This window comes from Mobula hypostoma, chromosome 4 (genome assembly GCF_963921235.1).
Source record: "Mobula hypostoma chromosome 4, sMobHyp1.1, whole genome shotgun sequence".
Classification (NCBI taxonomy): Eukaryota; Metazoa; Chordata; class Chondrichthyes; order Myliobatiformes; family Myliobatidae; genus Mobula; species Mobula hypostoma.
Genome location: NC_086100.1, coordinates 80973622 through 80999892, shown reverse-complemented (window position 1 = coordinate 80999892; position 26271 = coordinate 80973622). Strand labels below are relative to the sequence as shown.

General features: G+C 39.8%; 1 protein-coding gene across 2 annotated transcripts in view; it reads right to left on the bottom strand.

Annotated features, from left to right (window-relative positions):
- The window catches only part of uggt1 (UDP-glucose glycoprotein glucosyltransferase 1), a 171753-nt gene that overhangs the window by 122467 nt on the left and 23015 nt on the right, over positions 1–26271 (bottom strand). For both annotated transcript variants that reach the window (XM_063046046.1, XM_063046047.1), the window contains exons 8-17: positions 25101–25179; positions 24045–24145; positions 21101–21200; positions 17689–17749; positions 16467–16558; positions 16196–16346; positions 15633–15752; positions 13808–13893; positions 11788–11923; positions 10654–10785 (exon numbers count right to left, since the gene is read on the bottom strand). In XM_063046046.1, coding sequence (XP_062902116.1) covers positions 10654–10785; positions 11788–11923; positions 13808–13893; positions 15633–15752; positions 16196–16346; positions 16467–16558; positions 17689–17749; positions 21101–21200; positions 24045–24145; positions 25101–25179 — 1058 coding nt within the window. The remainder of the gene's footprint in view (positions 1–10653; positions 10786–11787; positions 11924–13807; positions 13894–15632; positions 15753–16195; positions 16347–16466; positions 16559–17688; positions 17750–21100; positions 21201–24044; positions 24146–25100; positions 25180–26271) is intronic.

Here is a 26271-nt window from a genome sequence, read left to right as displayed (position 1 = left end):
TTCTCCATCAACTTACCAACCACTGAAGACTCACTGGTCTATAACTTCCTGGGCTATCTCTAATCCCTTTCTTGAATAAAGGAACAACATCCGCAAACCTCCAATCCTCCAGAACCTCTCCCGTCCCCACTGATGATGCAAAGATCATTGCCAGAGGCACAGCAATCTCCTCCCTCGCCTCCCACAGTAGTCTGGGGTACATCTCATCTGGTCCCAGTGACTCATCCAACTTGATGCTTTCCAAAAGCTCCAGCGCATCCTCTTTCTTAATATCTACATGTTCAAGCTTTTCAGTCTGCTGCAAGTAATCACTACAATCACCATACAATTACCAAGATTGGAAAGCGGCCAGTGAGTGAGTGGGCCAGTGAAGGAGTGGAGCTTTGAGGCTTTGACTCAAGAGACTTCAACGAGAGGAGGCGGAGGACAAGCTTGCTCGCAGTTCGTCTTTACAATGCCTCCTGAGATGGTGATATGCCTCTCATGTGAGATGTGGCAGTCTTGGGGGAACACCCCTCTCCCCGCAGAGTCACATCTGCCAGAAGTGCATATGACTGGGCAATCTGGAAGACCGTGTAAGGAATCTGGAGCTGCAGCTGGATGACCTCTGACTCATAAGGGAGAATGAGGCAGTCATAGATGAGAGCTACAGGGAGGTAGTCACACCTATGCTGTCGGAAGCAGGTCGTTGGGTGACAGTCAGAGGGGGGAAAGCGAAGGTGAGCAGACAGGTAGTGCAGAGCACCCCTATAGCCATTCCCCTGAATAATAAGTTTACCGTCCTGGATACTGTTGGCGGGGACGACCGACCAGGTGTGAGCCACGGTGGCAGGGCCTCCGGCACTGAGTCTGACCCGGTGGTGCAGAAGGGTGGGACGGAGAAGAGGAGAGCTGTCGACATTGGAGATTCTATAGTCAAGGGAGCAGACAGGAGGTTTTGTGGACGTGAGAAGGACACCTGCATGGTTTGTTGCCTCCCTGGTACCAGGGTCCAGGATGTCTCTGAAAGGGTGCACGACATCCTGGTACGAGAGGGAAAGCAACCAGAAATCGTGATACATGTTGGCACCAACGACATAGGCAGGAAGAGGGATGAGGTCCTGAAGTGTGAGTTTCGGGAACTAGGCAGAAGACTGAAGAACAGGACCTCAAGGGTGGCGTTCTCAGGATTGCTGCCAGTGCTACGTGACAGTGATGGTAAGAATTGGAGGAGATGGCAGTTGAATGCGTGGCTGAGGAGTTGGTGCAGGGAGCAGTGTTTTAGATTTTTGGATCATTGGAATCTCTTCTGGGGAAGATGGGACCTGTACAGATTGGATGAGTTGCACCTGAACTCCAGGGGGAGCAATATCTTTGCAGGTTGGTTTGCTAGCATGGTTACAGAGGGTTTAAACTAATTTGCAAGGGGGATGGAACCCGGAGCGATGGAGCAGTGAACCAAGTGCATGGAGTAAAGCCAGATCTAACATATAGAGAGACTTTGAGGAAAGAGAAGCAGAATAAACGGTGTAAAAGTAGTAAGGTAGAAGGGCTGAGGTGTGTGTACCTCAATGCAAGCTGCATCAGGAACAAAGGTGATGAACTGAGAACTTGGATACATACATGGAATTATGATGTAGTGGCCATTACAGAGACTTGGCTGGCACCAGGGCCAGAATGGATTCTCAATATTCCTGGATTTCAGTGGTTTAAAAGGGATAGAGAGGGGGGGAAAGGGGACGAGGGGTGGCATTACTGGTCAGGGATACTATTACAGCTACAGAAAGAGTGGGTAATGTAGCAAGATCCTCTTTTGAGTCAGTATGGGTGGAAGTCAGGAACAGGAAGGGAGCAGTTACTCTATTGGGGGGTATTCTATAGGCCCCCTGGTAGCAGCAGAGATACCGAGGAGCAGATTGGGAGGCAGATTTTGGAAAGGTGCAAAAATAACAGGGTTGTTATCATGGGTGACTTTAACTTCCCTAATATTGATTGGCACCTGATTAGTTCCAAGGGTTTAGATGGGGCAGAGTTTGTTAAGTATGTCCAGGACGGATTTTTGTCACAGTATGTGGACAGGCCGACTAGGGGGAATGCCATACTAGATCTAGTACTAGGTAATGAACCGGGTCAGGTCACTGATCTCTCTGTGGGTGATCATCTGGGGGACCATGACCACCGCTCCCAGGCCTTTAGCATTATCATGGAAAAGGATAGAATCAGACAGGACAGGAAAATTTTTAATTGGGGAAGGGCAAATTATGAGGCTATAAGGCTAGAACTTGTAGGTGTGAATTGGGATGATGTTTTTGCAGGGAAATGTACTATGGACATGCGGTCGATGTTTAGAGATCTCTTGCAGGATGTCAGGGATAAATTTGTCCCGGTGAGGAAGATAAAGAATGGTAGGGTGAAGGAACCATGGGTGACAAGTGAGGTGGAAAATCTAGTCGGGTGGAAGAAAGCAGCATACATGAGGTTTAGGAAGCAAGGATCAGATGGGTCTATTGCGGAATATAGGGAAGCAAGAAAGGAGCTTAAGAAGGGGCTGAGAAGAGCAAGAAGGGAGCATGAGAAGGCCTTGGCAAGTAGGGTAAAGGAAAACCCCAAGGCATTCTTCAATTATGTGAAGAAAAAAAGGATGACAGGAGTGAAGGTAGGACTGATTAGAGATAAAAGTGAGAAGATGTGCCTGGAGGCTGTGGAAGTGAGCGAGGTCCTCAATGAATACTTCTCTTCGGTATTCACCAATGAGAGGGAACTTGATGATGGTGAGGACAATAAAAGTGAGGTTGATGTTCTGAAGCATGTTGATATTAAGGGAGAGGAGGTGATGGAGTTGTTAAAATAAATTAGGATGGATAAGTCCCCAGGGCCTGACGGAATATTCCCCAGGCTGCTTCGTGAGGCGAGGGAAGAGATTGCTGAGCCTCTGGCTAGGATCTTTATGTCCTCGTTGTCCACGGGAATGGTACTGAAGGATTGGAAGGAGGCGAATGTTGTCCCCTTATTCAAAAAAGGTAGTAGGGATAGTCCGGGTAATTATAGACCAGTGAGCCTTACGTCTGTGGTGGGAAAGCTGTTGGAAAAGATTCTTAAAGATAGGATCTATGGGCATTTAGAGAATCCTGGTCTGATCAGGGACAGTCAGCATGGCTTTGTGAAGGGCAGATCATGTCTAACAAGCCTGATAGAGTTCTTTGAGGAGGTGACCAGGCATATAGATGAGGGTAGTGCAGTGGATGTGATCTATATGGATTTTAGTAAGGCATTTGACAAGGTTCCACACGGTAGGCTTATTCAGAAAGTCAGAAGGCATGGGATCCAGGGAAGTTTGGCCAGGTGGATTCAGAATTGGCTTGCCTGCAGAAGGCAGAGGGTCGTGGTGGAGGGAGTACATTTGGATTGGAGGATTGTGACTTGTGGTGTCCCACAAGGATCTGTTCTGGGACCTCTACTTTTCATGATTTTTATTAACGACCTGGATGTGGGGGTAGAGGGTGGGGTGGCAAGTTTGCAGACAACACAAAGGTTGGTGGTGTTGTAGATAGTGTAGAGGATTGTCGAAGATTGCAGAGAGACATTGATAGGATGCAGAAGTGGGCTGAGAAGTGGCAGATGGAATTCAACCCGGAGAAGTGTGAGGTGGTATACTTTGGAAGGACAAACTCCAAGGCAGAGTACAAAGTAAATGGCAGGGTACTTGGTAGTGTGGAGGAGCAGAGGGATCTGGGGGTACATGTTCACAGATCCTTGAAGGTTGCCTCACAGGTAGATAGGGTAGTTAAGAAAGCTTATGGGGTGTTAGCTTTCATAAGTCGAGGGATAGAGTTTAAGAGTCGCGATGTAATGATGCAGCTCTATAAAACACTGGTTAGGCCACACTTGGAGTACTGTGTCCAGTTCTGGTCACATCACTATAGGAAGGATGTGCAAGCATTGGAAAGGGTACAGAGGAGATTTACCAGGATGCTGCCTGGTTTAGAGAGTGTGCATTATGATCGGAGATTAAGGGAGCTAGGGCTTTACTCTTTGGAGAGAAGGAGGGTGAGAGGAGACATGATAGAGGTGTACAAGGTAATAAGAGGAATAAATTGAGTGGATAGCCAGTGCCTCTTCCTCAGGGCACCACTACTCAATACAAGAGGACATGGCTTTAAGGTAAGGGGTGGGAAGTTCAAGGGGGATATTAGAGGAAGGTTTTTTACTCAGAGAGTGGTTGGTGCGTGGAATGCACTGCCTGAATTAGTGGTGGAGGCAGATACACTAGTGAAGTTTAAGAGACTACTAGACAGGTATATGGAGGAATTTAAGGTGGGGGGGGTTAAATGGGAGGCAGGGTTTGAGGGTCGGCACAACATTGTGGGCCGAAGGGCCTGTAACGTGCTGTACTGTTCTATGTTCTATTAAGATCCTTTTCTATAGCGAATACTGAGGTAAAGTATTCATTAAGTACCTCTGCTATTTCCTCCGGTTCCATACACACTTTCCCACTGTCACACTTGATAGGTCCTATTCTTTCGCATTTTATCCTCTTGTTCTTCACATACTTGTAAAATGCCTTGGGGTTTTCCTTAATCCTGCCCGCCAAGGCCTCTCATGGCCCCTTCTGACTCTCCTAATTTCATTCTTAAGCTCCTTCCTGTTAGCCTTATAATCTTCTAGACCTCTAACATTACTCAGCTCTCTGAACCTTTTGTAAGCTTTTCTTTTCTTCTTGACTAGATTTATCACAGCCTTTGTACACCACGGTTCCTGTCCCCTACCATAACTTCCCTGTCTCATTGGAACATACCTATGCAGAACTTCACACAAATATTCCCTGAACATTTGCCACATTTCTTCCGTACTTTTCCCTGAGAACATCTGTTCCCAATTTAAGCTTCCAATTTCCTGCCTGATAGCCTCATAATTCCTCTTACTCCAGTTAGACGCTTTTCTAACTTGTCCGTTTCTATCTCTCTCCAATGCTATTGCAAAGGAGAGAGAATTATGATCACTATCTCCAAAATGCTCTCCCACTGAGAGATCTGACACCTGACCAGGTTCATTTCCCAATACCAAATCAAGTACAGTCTCTCCTCTTGTAGGCTTATCTAAAATGTTTGTACATACTGTGACAAGAAACCTTCCTGAACATACCTAACAAACTCCACCCCATCTAAACCCCTTGCTCTCGGGAGATGCCAATTGATATTTGGGAAATTGAAATCTCCCATCATGACAACTCTGTTATTATTACACCTTTCCAGGATCTGTCTCCCTATCTGCTCTTCGATATTCCTGTTACTATTGGGCGGCCTATAAAAAACACCAGTAAAGTTATTGACCCCTTCCTGTTTCTAACCTCCACCCACAGAGACTCCGTAGACAATCCCTCCATGACGTCCACCTTTTCTGCAGCTGAGACACTATCTCTGATCAACCGTGCCACGCCCCCACCTCTTTTGCCTCCCTCCCTGTCCTTTCTGAAACATCTAAAACCCGACACTTGAAGTAACCATTCCTGTCCCTGAGCCATCCAACTCTCTGTAATGGCCACCACATCATAGCTCCAAGTACTGATCCACATTTTAAGCTCATCTGCTTTGTTCACAATACTCCTTGCATTAAAATAGACACATCTCAAACTGTCCATCCAAGCGCGTCCCTTCTCTATCACCTGCTTATCCTCCCTCATACACTGTCTCCAAGCTTTCTCTATTTGTGAGCCAACCGCCTCTTCCCCAGTCTCTTCAGTTCAGTTTCCACCCCCCAACAATTCTAGTTTAAATTCTGCCTAGTAGCCTTAGCAAACCTCCCTGCCGGGACATCTAGCTTAGTTTTGGAGAGTGCCCATTATATTTTAATTTATATTATAAAGAACCAATCTCTTCAGGACTGAGTTAATAAACAAGAAGGACCACACTTTTGTAAAATCTAGGCTGCACCTGAAACAGAAGATAATGGGTAACAGGAATATTAATCTGAAATAATAAATCATTCATTTGATATGAGAAAGCATAGATGCAACGCAAGGCTCTTGTAATATTCAATCTTCATTCAATTTTTGTGACTGCATTTAATTTCCAAATAAAATACTTGACTTGTTACTTGTTAAATAATTTATGCAGTTTCAAAGCACTTCTGTAAGTGCTTAGAAAGGTGCAGATAATAATTGTAATTTATTCTGTGCCATATACTTAGAATAAATTTCATAGTACATACAAAAACTAGAGGTTATGATTTTTGAATATGCTTGTCTCAAGGTAAAACAAAACTCACAGAATACAGATACTGGAAGACTTGTCAGTCTTGTTCAATCCCTCCATTAGATTTTAGCTGATCAGTACTTTCCATAAGACTATAAGACAAAGGAGCAAAAGTAGGCCATTCAGCCCATCGAGTCTGCTCCGCCACCCCACCATGAGCTGATCCATTGTCCCATTTAGTCCAACTCCCCCGCCTTCTCACCATAACCCTTGATGCCCTGGCTACTCAGATACCTATCAATCTCTGCCTTAAATACACCCAATGACTTGGCCTCCACTGCCGCCGTGGCAACAAATTCCATAGATTCACCACCCTCTGGCTAAAAAAATTTCTTCGCATCTCTGTTCTGAATGGGCGCCCTTCAATCCTTAAGTCATGCCCTCTCGTACTGGACTCCCCCACCCTGGGAAACAACTTTGCCACATCCACTCTGTCCATGCATTTCAACATTCAAAATGTTTCTATGAGGTCCCCCCTCATTCTTTTAAACTCCAAGGAATACAGTCCAAGAGCGGACAAACATTCCTCATATGTTAACCCTCTCATTCCCGGAATCATTCTAGTGAATCTTCTCTGTACCCTCTCCAACGTCAGCACATCCTTTCTTAAATAAGGAGCCCAAAATTGCCCACAGTACTCCAAGTGAGGTCTTACCAGCACCTTATAGAGCCTCAACATCACATCCGTGCTCCTATACTCTATTCCTCTAGAAATGAATGCCAACATTGCATTCACCTTCTTCACCACCAACTCAACCTGGAGGTTAACCTTAAGGGTATCCTGCACGAGGACTCCCAAGTCCTGTTGCATCTCAGAACTTTGAATTCTCTCCCCATTTAAATAATAGTCTGCCCATTTATTTCTTCTGCCAAAGTGCATGACCATACACTTTCCAACATTGTATTTCATTTGCCACTTCTTTGCCCATTCTTCCAATCTATCCAAGTCTCTCTGCAGACTCTCTGTTTCCTCAGCACTACTGGCCCCTCCACCTATCTTTGTATCATCAGCAAACTTAGCCACAAAGCCATCTATTCCATAATCCAAATCGTTGATGTACAACATAAAAAGAAGTGGCCCCAACATGGATGCCTGTGGAACACCACTGGTAACTGGCAGCCAACCAGAATAGGATCCCTTTATTCCCACTCTCTGTTTCCTGTCAATCAGCCAACACCCTATCCACGTATGTAACTTTCCCGTAATTCCATGGGCTCTTATCTTGTTAAGTAGCCTCATGTGTGGCACCTTGTCAAAGGCCTTCTGAAAATCCAAATATACAACATCCACTGCATCTCCCTTGTCTAGCCTACTTGTAATTTCCTCAAATAATCGCAATAGGTTTGTCAGGCAGGATTTTCCTTTAAGGAAGCCATGCTGAGTTCTGCCTATCTTGTCATATGCCTCCAGGTACTCCGTAACCTCATCCTTGACAATTGACTACAACAACTTCCCAACCACCGATGTCAAGCTAACAGGTCTATAATTTCCTTTTTGCTTCCTTGCCCCCTTCTTAAATAGCGGAGTGACATTTGCAATCTTCCAGTCCTCCGGAACCATGCCATAATCTATCGCTTTTTGAAAGATCATTGCTAATGCCTCCGCAATCTCCACAGCTACTTCCTTCAGAACACGATGGTGCATTCCATCTGGCCTGGGAGATTTATCTACCCTTAGACTATTCAGCTTCCTGAGTACTTTCTCTGTCGTAATTGTGACTGCGCACACTTCTCTCCCCTGCCACCCTTGAGTGTCCCGTATACTGCTGTCTTCCTCAGTGAAGACTGATGCAAAGTACTCGTTCAGTTCCTCTGCCATCTCAGCTCCCATTACAATTTCTCCAGCATCATTTTCTATCGATCCTATAACTACTCTCACCTGTCTTTTACTCTTTATATACTTCAAAAAGCTTTTTAGTATCCTCTTTGATATTATTTGCTAGCTTCCTTTCATAGTTCATTTTTCCCTCTTAATGACCTTCTTAGTTTCCTTTTGTAAGCTTTTAAAAACTTCCTAATCCTCTATCCACTAATTTTTGCTTCCTTGTATGCCCTCTCCTTTGCTTTAACTTTGGCTTTGACTTCTCGTCAGCCACCGTTGCATCCTTTTTCCATTCGAAAATTTCTTCTTTCTGGGAATATACCTGCCGTGCACCTTCCTCACCTCTCGCATAAACTCCAGCCACTGCTGTTCTGCCGTCCTTCCCGTTAGTGTCACTTTCCAGTCAACTTTGGCCAGTTCCTCTCTCATGCCACTGTAATTTCCTTTACTCCACTGAAATACCGACACATCGGATTTCAGCTTCTCTTTTTCAAATTTCACAGTGAACTCAATCATATTATGATCACTGCCTCCTAAGGGTTCCTTCACCTCAATCTCTCTAATCACCTCAGGTTCATTACACAATATCCAATCCAGTACAGCCGATCCCCTAGTGGGCTCAACAACAAGCTGTTCTAAAAAGCCATCTCACAGACATTCTACAAATTCTCTCTCTTGAGATCCAGTGCCTACCTAATTTTCCCAATCCACTCGCATGTTAAAATCCCCCAGAATTATCATAACACTGCCCTTCTGACAAGCCTTTTCTATTTCTTGTTGTAATTTGTAGTCCACATCACTGCAGCTGTTTGGAGGCCCACGCCTCCAAACAGCTCCCATGCCACTCTTCTTGTCCCGATCCAAAAGACAGCAGTTGGAAGTACCCTTCCTTTTTAAACTCTCCACGCTGTCCTGTCTACGTCACGCGCCTGCACAGTCTTGTCCTTCTTGCACTCAAAGAAGTTTTTTTAAAAAACTGCCTTCCTTCAGAATTCAGCTCCCACGCCACTCTTCTTGTTCCAATCCAAAAGACCCTTATTCTTGGAAATCTTTCTCCAATTTAGAACTTACATCATAACCAGAATCCAGAGCCTTTAGAACAAATGTGCTCCAGGTTTATACTATTGTGTGGAAAACAAAACTTCTAATTTACACTTCCGAATAGCCCAGCTCATTTTTTTTTAACACTACATTGGCGTTCTGAATTTCCCCCACAAGATGGAAGAGATTTTCTGATCTATTCTTCGAAAGATTTTTTAGGATATTAAATTATTTAACTTAAGAAGATTTAAATTTAAACCAAAATCAAATTTAAATGGATATAAAATAATCCTGAGATTTAATAATAATCTACGTATTATTTTCAAAGTGATTGTCTTCTTAATGTCTCAGAATGTAATTGGAATTTTTCACTTTATTATGGCCTGATGATTTTGATCATTCAGTGCTTTAACAAAAGTTACTTTAATGAAGCAACATGTTGTAACAATTTATATCAGGTGTTCTTAACCTAGGGTCCACAGACCCCTCAGTCAATGGTATGGGTCCATGGCATACTAAAGGTTGGGGGATCCCTGGTTTTGATCAATTATACCTTTTAAACTCAAATCTAACTTTTAAAATCTATAACAGACTACAGAACTTTTAAACCCCAGACCCAAAAATGAAGTTCCACCCAGCTGTCCAATTCCTTAAGAAGCATGACCTATGCAATTGATACACCAAATAGACAGACAGATACTTCATTGATCCCAAAGGAAATTACAGTGTCACAGTAGAATTACAAGCACCCAGATATACAAATATTAGAAGAGAAGTAAGAAAGAATAAAATGGTCACACATATCAAGTTTGTCTTTTCTGAAAGCATGCTAGACTTCTGTATTGGTATCGGGAGTAAGGTTTAAATTGATGTATACGCAACACCATAGCGTAATGATTTGGCTCAAGGAATTTTAAAATAAAAAAGTTTTTAATCTTTGGTGCTTGCCAAACATCCTGTTTCTGGAGGGGTGGTGATTTCACTGTACAGTTACTGCTCAACTTAGCAATGGACAAGATCACTCCAAACATTTCATTGAGTTTCCATACAACCATGAAATTCTCCCAAGCTTTCATTCCAATGGCAACAAATAATAATCTGTTTTTGGCCAAAAGTTCATTCAGTTTACAATTTTTCAATTATTTGGCAGCTTCCAGAAATAATGGAAAATACATCTTCTAAATAAAATCCTTCTATGATACTTCACTTTTTTTATATGTCCCTTTAATTTAAAAGATTTAGCATTCAACAATCTCCCATCCAAAAAAAACAAAATGATAATGTATTTATTAGGATTTAAAGCACAGATTATCTCACGACTCTTCTTTGTATTGGTTTGGAAAACTTTAAGTAATATACGTAAAATGTCACTACTGTACATGAACAATCTCTAGAGAAGGGATAATAAAACATGCAACCTTCACAATTTAAGCATCAAACAGCTTCAATTTATTTGCATAGCTAAGTCAATACCTTTATTCTGAAAGGCTGCCTTTTATTTGGTTCATCCCAATGGCCACTTAAAACCAAAACCTATCTCCAAGAATTAATTTGTCTCACCTTTCTATTTCTGTCATACGCTGAATCTGCTCCCAGGATACTGGTCACTTCTACACTGGAAAAGTCCTTTTCCAAGGTACTGATGATATGCTCCATTGTCAATTTCTCACCAGGCATCACCTTGTTGTAAATCTGAATAAGAAGGAAACTCAATGCATAAATACATGGAAGATTAAGTTACGAACTTATGTTGTTCCACTCTAATCCCAATTGCAACTCAGCCCATTATAATTTGTCCCACGAAAGGCTTCATCAAACCCACTTGAGCTACTTAAAACGGTGGCTGCTGTACATAGATAAGAAGAAAAACTCTGAGTTTTTTTCCATACTTTCTGAAAATAAAATTCCTTAGTATAAATCTGACAATAGAAACTGAAGTTGAAATTAGCCCAGGCATTTCATAGAAAACAACGGGAATTAGACTTTTGATTGTAGACTAGTCTAACATTAAATCTCTATTAGTGTAATAATCTAGAAAATTTATTTCCTAAGAATGGGATTATTTTGAACACGGATGAGAAAAAATAAGAAATCATTAGTCCAATTAGCTGAGTATACTTTCGTATTTTGTGAAGATTTAATATTGTTAATAATAAATGGGAACAAAATTTAGCCATATGCTAACTAAATACTAAAATATTCTGAAATGTACCAAGAAAGCTCTTATAAAATAGAATATTTTACTGGAGTAGGTAAGATTTAAAGATAAAAAGTGAGTAGAGCACGATGGGTCAGCATCACGTGGTTGACACAAAATGGCAGGCTCAAAGATAATAATATGACTCAATGTCATTATGCTCCTGGCCTCAGATGCCAACATGACAGTATAAAAAAGCAACACATACCAGATGCTGGAGGGACTCAGCAAGCCAGGCAGCATCTATGGAAAAGATCTTTCAAGCCGACACCCTTCATCGGGACTCCTGATGTTGCCTGGCCTGCTGAGTTGCTCCAGCAATTTGTGTGAGTTGCTTTCGATTTTCCAGTATCTACAGATTTTCTCAGGTTTCTCATAGCATAAAAAGTTGCTAGGTAAGGTTGATGGAATTGTGTTAAAGATGAAGAACAAAATAATTCTGGACTGTGAACATAATCATTTCCAAGTTCTTAATCCATCTAATACATTAATCATACCGAAATGATTGTCTGAAAGGCATTCATGTTATCCAGTTCATCTGCTACAAAGTTAAAAGTCCTGAGAAGGGCGACACCAGGATCTTTTAAGCCATCAGCCTCATCTGAATCATCAACCACAAAGACCAAGCCAATTCTGTATAAAACAAATCATTCACATATCATTAGCCACTTATACTTAAGTTATTTATGACAAAAAAATTACAGTCTATTTTTGTCTTTATTCTTGAATATCCACATGTTTATATAAAATGAAGTTGAAATTACATGACTCAAAAATTGCACCCTATTTAAAAAGGAAAATGTGATTAAAAATATAGCCAATCGATCTAATGTTATCAGTGAGAAGATAGTAAAAGGGCAAAAACTAATTATTGTCTCCAAAGTGGAGGTACATAAATAAATGAATACCAACAGGAATTTATTAAACTCAGGAATATTTAACTAATGTGACAAAGTTTTTGATGAGATAATGAAGGGTGGCAAATGTGGTTAGCACCATATAAAAATGTTAGCCGAGTTTTAATTCATAGGAGTTAAAGAAGAAAGGAAGCATGAACACCAAATTGGTTAAAGGTTGATCAGAAAGGGGAGCTGATTTTCAGACTGCAGTGGTAACATTAGTGTATCAAAAATAGGAGTACACTTAGAAAACATAAAAGTTAGAAACAGATTTTACATAAAAGACAGCAAAAGCCACAGGATCACACAACCAAATGACAAAATGGACAACTATAGCAGATTAAATCTGGGGCAGTGGAGTGAAGTGATTCACTTTTGGCACATGAATGAACAGAAATAACTAATGCAAAACTAAAGGGATTGAAATACCTGGTATTGGAAAAGTGGGACTGCTTCTGGGGCAGGAGGAACCTATACAGTACAATCAGGGACCAATGTTCTTGCAGGTAGGATTGCTCATGTTGTTGGGAAGGATTTACACTACTTTAGCAGGGGGAGGGTATGCAGAGTGAAAAGATGGTATCAAATATAAAAAATAAACTAAACGAAGTAACCAAGCAAAGCAAACTGCAGCATGATAAGGCACAAGAGAGGAACGGTACGCTGAAATGCTCTTATGGAAATTTAAGGAGTGTGACAGGGAAGAACATTTATCAATACTTGGAAATATGAAACAAGATATAATGGTAAAATTCTCAACAAAAATATTAAAGATCTAGAAGGAAATGACAAAGGATTGAAATTAAATTGGATAGTTCTGTCAAGAGGCAATATAGGTTCTATGAGACAAATGGCTTTCCTGTAGGCTATACTGTGTGTTTCTACTGTCTGCTAAACTCTCAGGAATATGTAATTGAATTGCTAAATAAAATTTCACAAACTGAAAATGCTTCAGATTTTTTACATACATGAAAATTAATTTATCAGAAATCAATATTACAAGTACTCTTCCACAACTTAATGTAAAATAGCCCACAGCAGTGATAAAATCTCGTGTCAGTATCAGAACTCCTTCTTAGACTGTGTCCTTTGGTTAATATAATACATTTATAATTTGTTTTCTTAAATCATCTTATCCTCTTACTCAACTTTGTCTTGATCACTAACAATAAAATAGGTTTACTACTTGATATTTGCTTAATTTCAATATTGTTTTCTTATTTAATACAATGCCATTGTTCAAAATAAACTGACTGGTCTGTAGATGCTTTCACAGAAATAAAACATTTATTTGATCTGAGCAAAAAATGCAGTAATTTGTGAAAGTGGAGATTTATCTTTACTTATTTGTAAACAATTTCTTTTCATCTGTGTGCCTTAACCAATGACATTTGTTTAAAGGGCAATAACGTCACAGAGGTGATAAAAATGGTATCGTGGACAGTAATTGAAACCGAAAAGTTACGAATATCAAAGAATGAGAGAACATGATCCAATTTAAACAGCTTAAATTTTTGAAATAATATGCTTTAAAAGCTCTGAATACAATGAATAGAGAATAACCAAACTCACAACATTGCCACTTCAAGCCCATTGGATTTTCACATGCAAAACGCACCTGAGAGGGATGTCGTTAATATAAAACATTTCAGCAGTTGTCAGCAACTCCGCAGTGCTCTCATCCATCGGGTCAATAATAAGAACCTAAATTCAACAATGATCAGAAATAGTGTGAGTGGTCAGCACCAAAGCAGACAGTTTCATTCCTTAAAGCTACAAACTCTTCATACTGGAATCTCAGCACTATACACTACAAATGCCAAATTTCTGATGATGATGATAATAATAATAATAATAAGTATTTTATTGATCCTGAGTGGGAATTTTTTTCGTTTAACTAATTCTTTCATTTAACTTTCATTAAACAAATTGTTTAAATTATTGTATAAATGACGAAGAAACAATCTGAATATAGCTCAGACAAATGTTTAGATGAAGGTTGACAGTACAATACTTTTGCACAGAAGAAACTTCAGAACTGTATCTCATTGAGCAAATAATATATTCTACTTATCCAAATACTATTAAAACAAGCTTAGAAATAACTTTGATTAAAATGTTCTCCTTGGGTAATAATAAGATCCAGTCATAAAATACAGGCTATCTTTTAAAGAGGAGTGTTATGGAATGGACATTATTTAATAAGTCTGCAATAGTCCCAGCAAACATACCTAATTTTACAATAGTTCCTGTTTTTGATAGGCCCAGGAAGCAGGAATCACAATCTCTTCTTCCTGATGATTATGAAAGATCCCAAGAGAACAAATTATGGGCAAACTAAACCTCTGACATTTGGCAGTACCCACAAAATGCTAGAGGAACTCAGCAGGCCAGGCAGCATCTGCAGAAAGAGTAGACAATTGATATTTTGGGCCAAAATGTCAACTGTTTACCTTTTTCCATAGATGCTGCCTGGCCTGCTGAGTTCCTCTAGCATTTTGAGTGTGTTGCTTTGACTTACAGCATCTACAGATTTCCTCTCGTCTCTGACATTTGGCAATAGACTAACAACACTCTGACCACTTTTGACACTTGAAAGTACCCCCGCCCAAAGAGAAGCCAAAAGAACATTTGATGCAGTAACTAAAACATCAACTTGAAATACATTAAGTGTCACAAATCAACAATTTTGACCAAGCCCATACTTCTAAGTTACGCATGGCAAGAAATCCACCTGTGAAATGTCTAATGTTATTCCATTAATCAGTGTGAATGTCAGTCATACCTCTCAATTCAAATTTCATCAATAAGTCTAAAAATCAACCTTAACATACATAAAGTGGCCACTTTATTAGGTACCTACAAAAACTAATAAAGTGGCACTGAATGTATATGATTGGGGTCTTCTGCTGCTGTAGCCCATCCACTTCAAGGTTCAACACGTGCGTTCAGAGATAGCTCTTCTGCACACCACTGTTGTAATGCATGGTTATTTGAGTACTGTTGTCATCCTGTCAGCTTGAACGAGTCTGGCCATTCTCCTCTGAACTCTCTCATTAACAAGGAACTGCAACTCACTGGATTTTTTTTTTGTTTTTCATGTCATTCTCTGTAAATTCTGGAACTGTTTTGTGTGAAGATCCCAGGAAATGAGCAGTTTCTGACATACTCTGCCTGGCACCAACAATCATTCCGTGGTCAGAGTAACTCAAATCACATTTCTTCCCCATTCTTGACAATAAATGAACCTCTTGACCCTGTCTGCATACTTTTATGCATTCAGTTGCTGCTATAGGACTAGATATTTGCAATAATGAGCAGGTGTAATAAAGTGGCCACTGAATGTATATCAGTTTTTGAACAACCACGCTACTTATTTTGAAATTAGGATCTTTGACAAGCATGTTAAAAGAGCAAAATTAAACCATTTGCTTTCTACTTACAAAGTTGTGGAAGTTTTTCCGAATCTGTCGGATAACTCCAGGAAATGTAGGTCTCAATAATTCCTGAACACTGGAAGGCCATGCTCTGTATTTGCTATCCACTTCCAGATTGTTAATCCACTATTTGAAAGAAAATTTGAACATCAACTATAAAACAATATTCATCAGCTCACATTTTATCTGATTAGTAACAAAAGTGATTATTATTGATACCTTTAATTTCTTTGTTGATTTAACAAAATGCTGATATTTTTATTAATACACAATTGACAGCAAAGCAACTTGTACCACAATGATTATAATCACTGACATCAATTCTGCTCTAATACTCTATGTTAGTTCTGAAAGTTGGTATTTCCAGAGATTAGAAAGAGGTTAAATGGAAAATAATTCTGGTTAATAGTCCTTCACAGTTGTGGGATTCTCAATAAGGCTCTTTAGCAAATATGCAGTATTTAATGGTGATCTGTACTAACTTACAAAATTTATTAAACAGAGAACCTATGACTGGAATCAGAGAGCTTGACTAGAAATCAACAAGGGTACAGGGAAATCAAACTTACGTAGACGGCTGGATTTCGAATATCCACACCGTAGTCCGAATCTGATGGATGCACGTTCAATTTCAGTAGTTCATGCAACTCATTTCCCTGAATCCCTAGATCATGCAGGCCTTCCATAAGTCGAGCCTCATTGCGCAACAGGTCCAGAACACTAACAGATGTGCAGAAACAAGATTATTCATTTTCACAGGAAATATCTGATTACTTGCTTCACTTTACAAAGAGGAATTGTATATATTTGCATACACCGAGATCAACTAACTCTCCATACCTGAAGACATCTTGCACATCAAGATCAATACTAAGACCATTGATGAAAAGTGCAGAGTCACCTGGATGCAGGCCCAGAGTTTCTTTGAAAAACTGAAAGATAAAGCATTATAACTAAAAACCTTTGAGACAGAAGATACTGTAGATGCTGTAATCTGGATCAGAAAAATAAACTGCTGGAGGAACTCAGTGGATCAGGCAGCATCTGTGGAGAAAGAGAATGGTCAACATTATGGGTCAAGATCTGACGCAGGGTACGAAGATGACACAATATAATACCAAATGTCTAATTTCAGGGTTATACTCACTCCATGAATGTGAAAATACAACTGAAAAATTTTCAATCATCAGCTCACCTAAATATCTTAAACCAGATGGTCTGCAATGAAGGTCAGTATACAAGAAATTTCGGACAAATACAATGGATACACACAGCATCAAACATTCTAGAATATCCACCGACTAAGTTTGAATATTTTCTGAAACCCTAAGGCCAAGAAATTCTTAAATATCTGAACACTGAGTTAAAGTTGGACCTGAAGGAACCAATATTTGCACCGAAGACAAAACAAAGCATCATGCACACATTTCAAGTAGTGAAGTGAAAGTGGCCTCTGAACAAAGGAGTCAGCAATCAGTAATCACAAGGAAAAAGACAGGATCAATTCATTCATAAGTTATTTTTATTGCCAGTGTGCCTGGAAGCAACTCACCAAGTAGAGTAGGTCCTATGAGTAAAACAACGATAGGGATTTTCCTACTTGGTTTGCTCCTACAGTATTGTTGCTGTTCAGTCATTAAGTTGAGTCCAACTCTTCGTGACCTCATGGACTATAGGGTCCATAGGATTTTTGTGGCAAGATACAGAAGTAGATTGCCAGGCCTTTCTTCTGCGCAGATACTGCTGCTGCCCAGGTTGGGACCGGGCTGGGTTTGAACTCATGACCATTTGCCTTGAAGTCCAGTGCTGATGCCACTACACCACCAGCCTACAGCATAACCGTGTATAAAATCATGTTGTGGGATATTGACTGATGTTTCTTCAATATGCCCCAATACCCTCCATGTGCCAATAGAAAGTGCTTTGTGAGAACAAAGACGACCCTGGACTCTGCCAGTATAGTGTGAAAAGACCATGCATAATTTCACACAGCCTAGCAAGATTTTCAATCTCCAATATCAATTGCTTTGACTTAGATAAAAAAATGTTGAAATGTACTTACCCGTTGATTTTCTTCTACTTCTTTCCTCATATCAGAGTTCACAACAGTCCTGGTTATAGATCTGCACATTAACAAAGTGAGGAAACATCATGCTGTAGTTTAAAAACCTGTGACTTTCCAGAAACAAACTATCAGTTTTGTCATAGACATAAACTCCATTATTTTTCTCTGTTTTTAATCTTACATATTCTTAATTTTGGTAAATCTCAAAAATGTGCATCATGTGAAAAGAGACTGGGACGGTGGAGTAGGTGGTGCGTCATGGTGGCGTTACGGTTAGCGCAATGCTTTACAGTGGCAGTGACCCGGGCTCCATTCACGCCACCGTCTGTGAGGAGATACTCCCTACGACTGTGTGGGTTTGTTCTGGGTGCTCCAGTTTCCTCCCAGATTTCAAAGACTTACAAATTAGGGTTAATAACTTCTGGGCACAGCGCTGCAACTCTGACAACAGTTGCGGGCTGCCGGTTGCTCATTCTCAGACTGTGTCAGTTGTTGACACAAATGAGGCATTTACTTTGCTTTGATGTTTCGATATACATGTGATAAATAAAGGTGATCTTCAATTTTTCAAAACCTTTAATGGCTTTTTCAAAATCTAAACTTAAGAATATCATCAACTGAGCAATGGAAGAATTCTTATACAGAAACAAATTCAATTTTGGTTCAGTGATCCTTCTGTTTAAACGTGTGCTCTGAATAAGGGAATTCAAGAATAAATAAACATTCTGAAAATAATTGCCCAGATTCTGAACTGTGAGTCAAATGATCAACATTTATTTTTATACAAAGAATTTTCAAAATGCTTAACATGGCAGGATATCGTCAGTTGGTTTTGAAATCTGTACAGGCCCCATGACAGGGATCTCAAACCTTAGAGACTGTGGCAATGACAGCCTGAGACCTCCCAAATCAAGTTCACAAACACCAGACAGACTTAACAAACCAGTACGAGTTGAAAAATTCAACACTATCAAACCCGTTGTGGAAAGTGAAATAAAAGAGTAAAAGGGTGAGAAATTACACTGAGAGAAAAGAAAGACAAAAAAAAATACAAGCGTTTATAGTTTTTAAAACAGATCTGTAACTAGTATTTAAAATCATAAGGAGTGAGGCGCCATGTTTAAGTTAATTTTCAGTGCCAGAGATGCTGGTTGGCAGTCAATCTTCTTTGCATAAGTGAATGATCACATCCATCGCAATGAGTAAACCTTATTATCTGTTTCAAATTCAGATTTAGAACTTCTTGCTCTATTCAATTGACTAGTCAGCTGTATAGCAGAATGGCTTTCTACAATACCTCTTAAGTAGACAGCAAAATTTAGATATCCCTGTGTAACTATCAAGTATGATTACACTTACTGTAAGTGTGTAAATGATGGTACGTATCACTCGTCCCATCTTCACTTGCCTCAAGGTGGGAGGAGAAAATAGTAGTGTGCCGTGTGCACGCAGCTCTCCAGTGAAAATGATATCGTATCCGTTAAATACGGGCTGCGGACAATTCTGATTTGATGGAGACAGACGTGAAAGCAAAGAGGAACATCTGGAGAAATTTCTGAAACGCCTGGTTCACTGCCGCTGTTACTGGGCGACCGCGAATCTTCCGGAGGGAAGGCCCCAAAATCCTCGGCTTTGCCTGCTGCTGGCAACCAAAACTGAGGTCGAATCGTTCAGCTAGAAATGGTGCTCGGTACTCGGTGTCGGAGGGCTGCTCGGAGCTCGAAGTTTTCGGACGACTCAGAGTCGGACTGTGGTCAGGCATGGCAGGGAGTTTTCTTCCTTCTCCCGTCAGCGTGAGATGCGGGACATTCGAGAGACTTTGAACTTTTTTACTGTGCCATGGCCTGTTCTTCATCAAGCTATGGTGTCGTTGCACTGTTGTAACTATATGTTATAATTATGTGGTTTTGTTAGTTTTGTCAGTCTTGGTCTATCCTGTGTTTTGTGATATCACACCAGAGGAATATTGTATCATTTCCTAATGCATGCATTACTAAATGACAATAAAAGAGGACTGCGCGTCCTCATAATCTAATCTAATCTAATCTAAAAAGATTTAGAGGATAACAAACGTTGCTCCTTTATTTAACAGCAGCAGTGATGAGGCGAGTAACTATAGGCTGATGCTTTCCCTATACAGTGGTAGCAAAATTATTGGAGAAAAGTCTAAAGGATGTGTACATTCAGAATAGCAGGGGCTGATCCAGAATATTCAGCATAGCTTTGTATGGGGGAAATCCTGTCTCACTAATTTGAGGAAGAAACTACAACTGATAACGGCATCATTATCCACATCGACTTTAATACGGTATTTGACACAGTTCTGCAAAATTGTGTGTTCTAGAAAATTAAGACACATGGAAGTGGCTTGGCAATCGAAAGTGGAAGGATGCTTGCTTTTGATCTCTGGTGTAATACATGGATCAATGCAGTGACCTTTGAAGTTTGGATTATACATTAACAACTTGGGTGTGAATATACACGATATAATTAGTCAGCCTGCAGATGAAACTGAAGTTGGTGGTGTTGTGGATAGCAAAAGTTGAATATTAATTAGATGGAAAGCTGGGCAAAGTATTGGCAGATTTAACTTAAACCCAACAAATGCAAGGAGATGCATTTTGGGAAGTCATACCTAGTGAATCGTAGAGTGCAAAGGAATGCTGATGAACAGAGGGACTTTGGAGTTTAAGTCTGTAGTTCACTGAAAGAGGTAACACAGGTGGTTAGAATGAAGAAGAAGACGTATGGCATGCTTGCCTTTATAGATGAGGGCACAGGAAACAGATGTTGAGAGATTATGTTGGTTAGGTCACACTTGGAATATTGTGCACTGTTCTGGATGCCACACCTAAAGAAGGAAGTGACTCAGCTACAGAACATTACCTGGATTGGAGGACTTTAGTTATGGTGAAAGACTGGATAGACTGGGTTTGTTTTCCCTGAAGCGAAGGAGACCAAGGGATGACAAATATAAGAGGCATAGATAGGTAGATATTCAGAATCTTTTTCCATAACAGGAGCATCAAAAACTATGGGGCATAGGTTTAAGATGGGAAGGAGTTTTCGAGGAGATCTGAGGGGAATTTTGTTTTTACACAGAAAGTGATTGATATCTGGAAAGTAAAGCCAGAGAGGTGATGGAATCAAATTTAATCACTACATTTAAAGATATCCTGTCTTGAATAAGTACGGCATAAAAGAATATGTACTTAATGGAGGCAAATGTGATGAGTGTAGATGAAGAAAAAGGTCAGCATAGGCCAAAGGGCCAGTTTCTGTAGCTAAACAATTATGCGATTCAGTGATATTTTCACAATACATTCAAACTCCAATACTTTCATCAGTAATTGAATTAATGTTTTATATCAATATCGCGTACAACAACAAACAAATTAAAACGTGGTACCTGGCCTTAGTTGGAAAATTTTGGCTCAAATCTCGCATAACCATCAATGCATCATCTGTTGGTGCAGACAGGATTCGAGCAGCAGTTTGAAAGCTTAGGTCTGTTCAGAAAATACAAATGTATGCTTCAAAACAAGTCATTACATTCGATAACAGAATTTCGTTACCATATCAGTAAGAGGTATTTATGGTTGCTAAAGGATTCCAAACACTTTTTCAAATTGAAGAACGGCAGTCACTTCAATAAACAAGGATGAACCCTAAAAAATACAAATATTATTCTTCACATCAAGATTTAGAAGGGATTGTCAAATACAATGACATTAATTATTTGAAACACAAGAGATTCTGCAGATGCTGGAAGTCCAGAGCAACACACATAAAATACTGGAAGAACTCAGCAGGTCACCAGCATCTATGGAAATGAATAAGCAATTAACATTTCTGGCTGAGACTCTTCATCAGGATTAGAAAGTAAGGGGGAAGAAGCCAGAATAAGATGGTGGGTGGAGGCCAAGGAGTACAAGCTAGAAGGTGACAGGTGAAGCCAGGTGGATAGGGGAGGGGGTATGAAGTAATAAGTTATGGGGTGATAAGTGGAAAAGGAAAGGACTGAAGAAGAAGGAATCTGAGAGAAGAGGAGATTGGACCATGGGAGAAAGGGAAGGAGGAGGGGCACCGAGGGAGGTGATAGGCGAAGAAGGAGAAGAGATAAGAGGGAGACCAGAGTGGAGAATTGAAGAAGAGGAAAGAGAGAGGGGGAAAAATTACCAGAAGATGAAGAAATGGATAATCATGCCATCAGGCTGGTGGCTACCCAAACAGAATGTGAGGTGTTGTTCCTCCAACCTGAGAGTGGCTTCATTGTGGCCATAAATGAGGCCATGGACCAACCTACTGGAATTGGAATTACTAACAGGCTGTGTACATACATCTATTGATGCTTCTGGACACATCTTCAGTGATGTTCCTGGAATCATTGGGTGTTTTGGGTCTTTCAACATCATACAACCTCCTCCAGGTGACCCAGCCGGGGCTGATCAGACCCCAGCTTGTGTCCAGGTGGCTAGCTACTTATGACTCCATGGCTCCCCTCTTTTGAGCCACAGCCATCTTGAGGCTCAAGAGGGTGGTAAATCTGTGGATTTGATGCCACAACCGCCAATAGAGGCCAGGTCATTGGGTACATTTAAGCAGAGATAGATAGGTTCTTGATTAGCCAGGGTATCAAAGGGTATGGGGAGAAGGCAGGGAGTGGAAATGACTGGAAGAATTGGATGAGCCCTTGACTGAATGGCAGACTCGATGGGTTGAATGGCCTACTTCTGCTCCTATACCTTATGGTCTTATGGAATAGGGATTGGAATCAAAATGTTTGGCCTCTGAGATATTCTAGTTTTTGCAAAATGCAAAGAGAAAGCAGTTTTAAGTAGAAAAGGCATTCTTTATAGAACAGCTTTGCAAATAGGCTCTATATTTTGAAGATGCTCTGTCTGTAAAGAGTCATTGTACCTGCTTTATTATTGTTCAAGAGTAGAGTATAAGGTTATTTAACTTTGGTTGTTTCAAACAGACAAGCTGACTCTTAAATTCCTTAGTTCAAGGTAGCTTGCAGAACAGATGGATAATATCATTTAGCATAATTGATTAATTAATGCCCTTATAGTTGGAAGAGTTTTATGTATTCAAAAGTCAGCTTTACAGCATTAATGGTAGCTAGCTAAGATCCATGTCTTTGAAAATACTTTCAAACCATTTGTGTTTAAAGGATACCTGAGGAAATATGACATGCTTGTGAAGTCATCCATGTGGCTGGAAAGGGGATAAATGTAGAGAGCAGTTCAGGCTAATTAAGAATGGAAGAATGAACATCAAGGAACAAGGAAGAACTAGAATCCATTCCTCCAGCTTTGATTTCTGTGACAGGCAACTTGTTTGTCTGCATCTTTGATATGTCTGTTTTGTTTATAGGATGTGTACCTGTACTTTGGAAGTGCTTAATCCTTTATGTTTGAGAAATATTTTGTGCTTTAAAAATGCTTCGAGTTTTAGAAATGGTTTGCAATTTTAAAATGTCTAAGATAGAAATCCTCCATGAGTTTTAAATGTGCTTTAAGAGGGTTATGTGGATTTAAGTGTGTATCACTGTTAGTAAATGAACTCAGTTTTAAACTACTTTGTTAGCTGGAAATATCTTGGCCTTGGGAGAGAGAGAGGACCTACCACTTGAATAGTGGGTATTAGCAGCTAAACTCATCATGAAGAATAAACAGGGAAGTAAACTACTCTTTGAAGATTCGGTAGTTACAGTATAATCTCCCTTTTGTGAGAGTATCCATGGCTATTTATATCCTGCAGGGCTTCATCTGAGTTTAGAACTTTGAGGTCAGCAATCCCAATACCCTCACAGGTGCAGCACCTCTTCTGCTTGCAGGGATAAGTACCAGGCGGGAGATTAATGGGGAGGGACAAATGTACAAGGGAATTATGGAGGGCACAATCACTGCAGAAAGCAGAGAGTGAGGGGTGGTAAAGATGTGGAAGAAGACAAATATTTTGGTGACCATTTTAAAAAAAACAAATTTTTCAGTTCAAAATTCAGCACTGACGTTTTCTCCTTTTGTAGCTCTAAAGCAAATAAGATCAGACTGTAAACTGTTATACCAATTTAGAGAAGAATAATAAATATTATCAGTAGACCAACTGACTAAGCTGCCTAGCTATTTATGCTTTTATCCAATTCTGATCCAGAATCAGAGGGATGAACGGAAGATAATGAAATTAAAGCAAAGCTCATTACCAAGAAGTTACAGCCTTCTTCTTGGTCAATGACAGTACTACACACAGCATTAAGGGTCACAGTCATTCTGTATTTTTTTTAATAATGCAAGGATTGCCAACTTAATGACAGCTCCAGACTTGGCAATTATCCATTTTCATCATACCTTGGAGTTGCCAGACTTTAAGAGGAGCCATCTCATTTGTGCTTTCAATCAAGTGCTTTCTCAGTTCCTTAAGCTGTTCTTTGATCTCGGGGTAAAGCTGTCTGTCAACAAAAAACATATTTGCAATTATTACAAAAAATTGCCTATAACCTACTTATATCCTATGCAAAGTAATTCTACCCCAAGCAGCCTTCAACAAAGAAAATTTTGCTGGAAACTCATTTCATTTATCTGCTCTCCATACAATTATGATTTAATAACTTACACAACACTTAATTATCATTTTACTAATATATAGCAAAACTCCAGAGTAAGGGAAGAGTACAATCAGAGAATAAAAAAAACTGCAGATCCTCAAATTTTAAAATAAAAAAAGAGGAAATAATTGAAATACCTTTGTCTTCTTTCCAGTTCTAACAAAGGATCTTGGACCTGAAATGTTAATTCACTTTCTCTTCCCTCATAATTAATCTAGCCTGTTCAGTATTTCCCGTATTTTCTGTATTTTTTAATATAGTTAATTCAAAGAAATTCACAAGAAAGTTTCAAAAATATAATTGCCAATTTCCATGTGGAACCTGATTCACTCAATTCTATAAATGGTATTCCAAAGGATCAAGCAGGATTGAATCATAGGGCATTAATAATCTCTGCTTTATACTTTCAAAATGATTATAACTAGGTATCGATCCAATCCCATTTGAAAAGCAAATCAACAGCTGTTTTTAATATCTATTTTAGGGAAATATTTCGTAATCTCGTTTTCACTTGAATGGTACCCATATTGTATTTACTTGCTGTGACCACATCTTAACCTTTGGAATGCAAATAATTCTCTTACACACTATTTCCTTCAATTTATCATCCTGAAGTAAGGTGAATTATATCACACAATAGTTCTAAAATTTAAATTTATAGTAAATGTGTATCCTTAAATTGATATCCTTAAAGTGTCCTAGGATCATTTGTTCCAATAAATGTTTGTATATATCTTGCAAGTTGCTTTATCTTAGAGAATCATCTCTTAGCAGTCAAATTTCCTGTGAAAAATCTTACTTCAGCTTGCCGAAAAGAAACCCTTGAACTTCATCAACAGGATCATTTTCATTTATCACTGTGGTGTTCAGCTCAAAACCTGTAAAACCAAAACAGAAACAAATCATTCAGAACAGGAGTAATTAAATGATAAGCTGCAGACAAAAATGAACAGCTAAACTTTCCTCAAGGCAAGTGTACCACACAAAATAAATTAATCCAAAACTTAAACAATAGGTACACAGACACATATAGAGATGTTTGCTTCATCATTAGACACTGGTGAAGTTCCTGAGGACTGAAAGGTGGCAATTGTCATTTTGTTATTTAAAGAGGATAGCAAGGATGAGCCAGAAAACCTCATGCTCGTCAGCTTGACATCTGCAGTGTGAAGGTTACTGGAGTGAATTCTGAGAGACAGCATCTACTCGGATTTGGATATTAGGAGTCAGATTAAGAGGAGCCTTGTGTGTTGAAAGTCATGCTTCATAAATCTTTTAGGTTTTTGAATTTTAGACGCATATAGGGCAATATATGTTGCCTAGTTGGACGGTAGAAAGGCTTTACAAGGTCTCGCATGTAGGCTTGTCTGGTTCTCAGAATGGAGAACAGTGAATAGTGGTGTGCCACAGGGGTCAGTGTTAGGGCCCTTATTATTTTGTAAATGATTTGGATGTATAAGGCTTGGTGAGTCCAGAAGAAGAGTCTCAGCCCAAAATGTCTTTTCCATAGATACTGCCTGACCTGCTGAGCTCCCCCAGCATTTTGTGTGTGTAGGCTTGATCAGTAAGTTTGCAGATGACACCAAATTAGGCAGTGCTGGATCGAAGAGTGGTAAATGGAATACAATTCAGTATGAGTGTGTTTGTCTGACATGTGGTCATGTGTGAGGTGCTGCATTTTGGAAAATCAAAAGAGCATACTACAACTGGTAGAGCATTCAGTTGTGTAGCAGAGGACCCTATGAGTGCAAGAGCTAGTTTGTTGAAAGCGGCATTCACAGCTAGGCAGGGTGGTGAGAAAAGTGCTTAACAAGCTGGTTTTCATCAATCATAGCATTGAGTATAGGTACTGGAATATCATGTTGCAGTTGTATAAGTCATTGCTGAGGCTATGTTTGGAGTACTTGGGTCACCTTGTTATAGGAATGATGAGGTTAAGCTAGAAAGAGTGCAGAAAAGATTTACAAGGA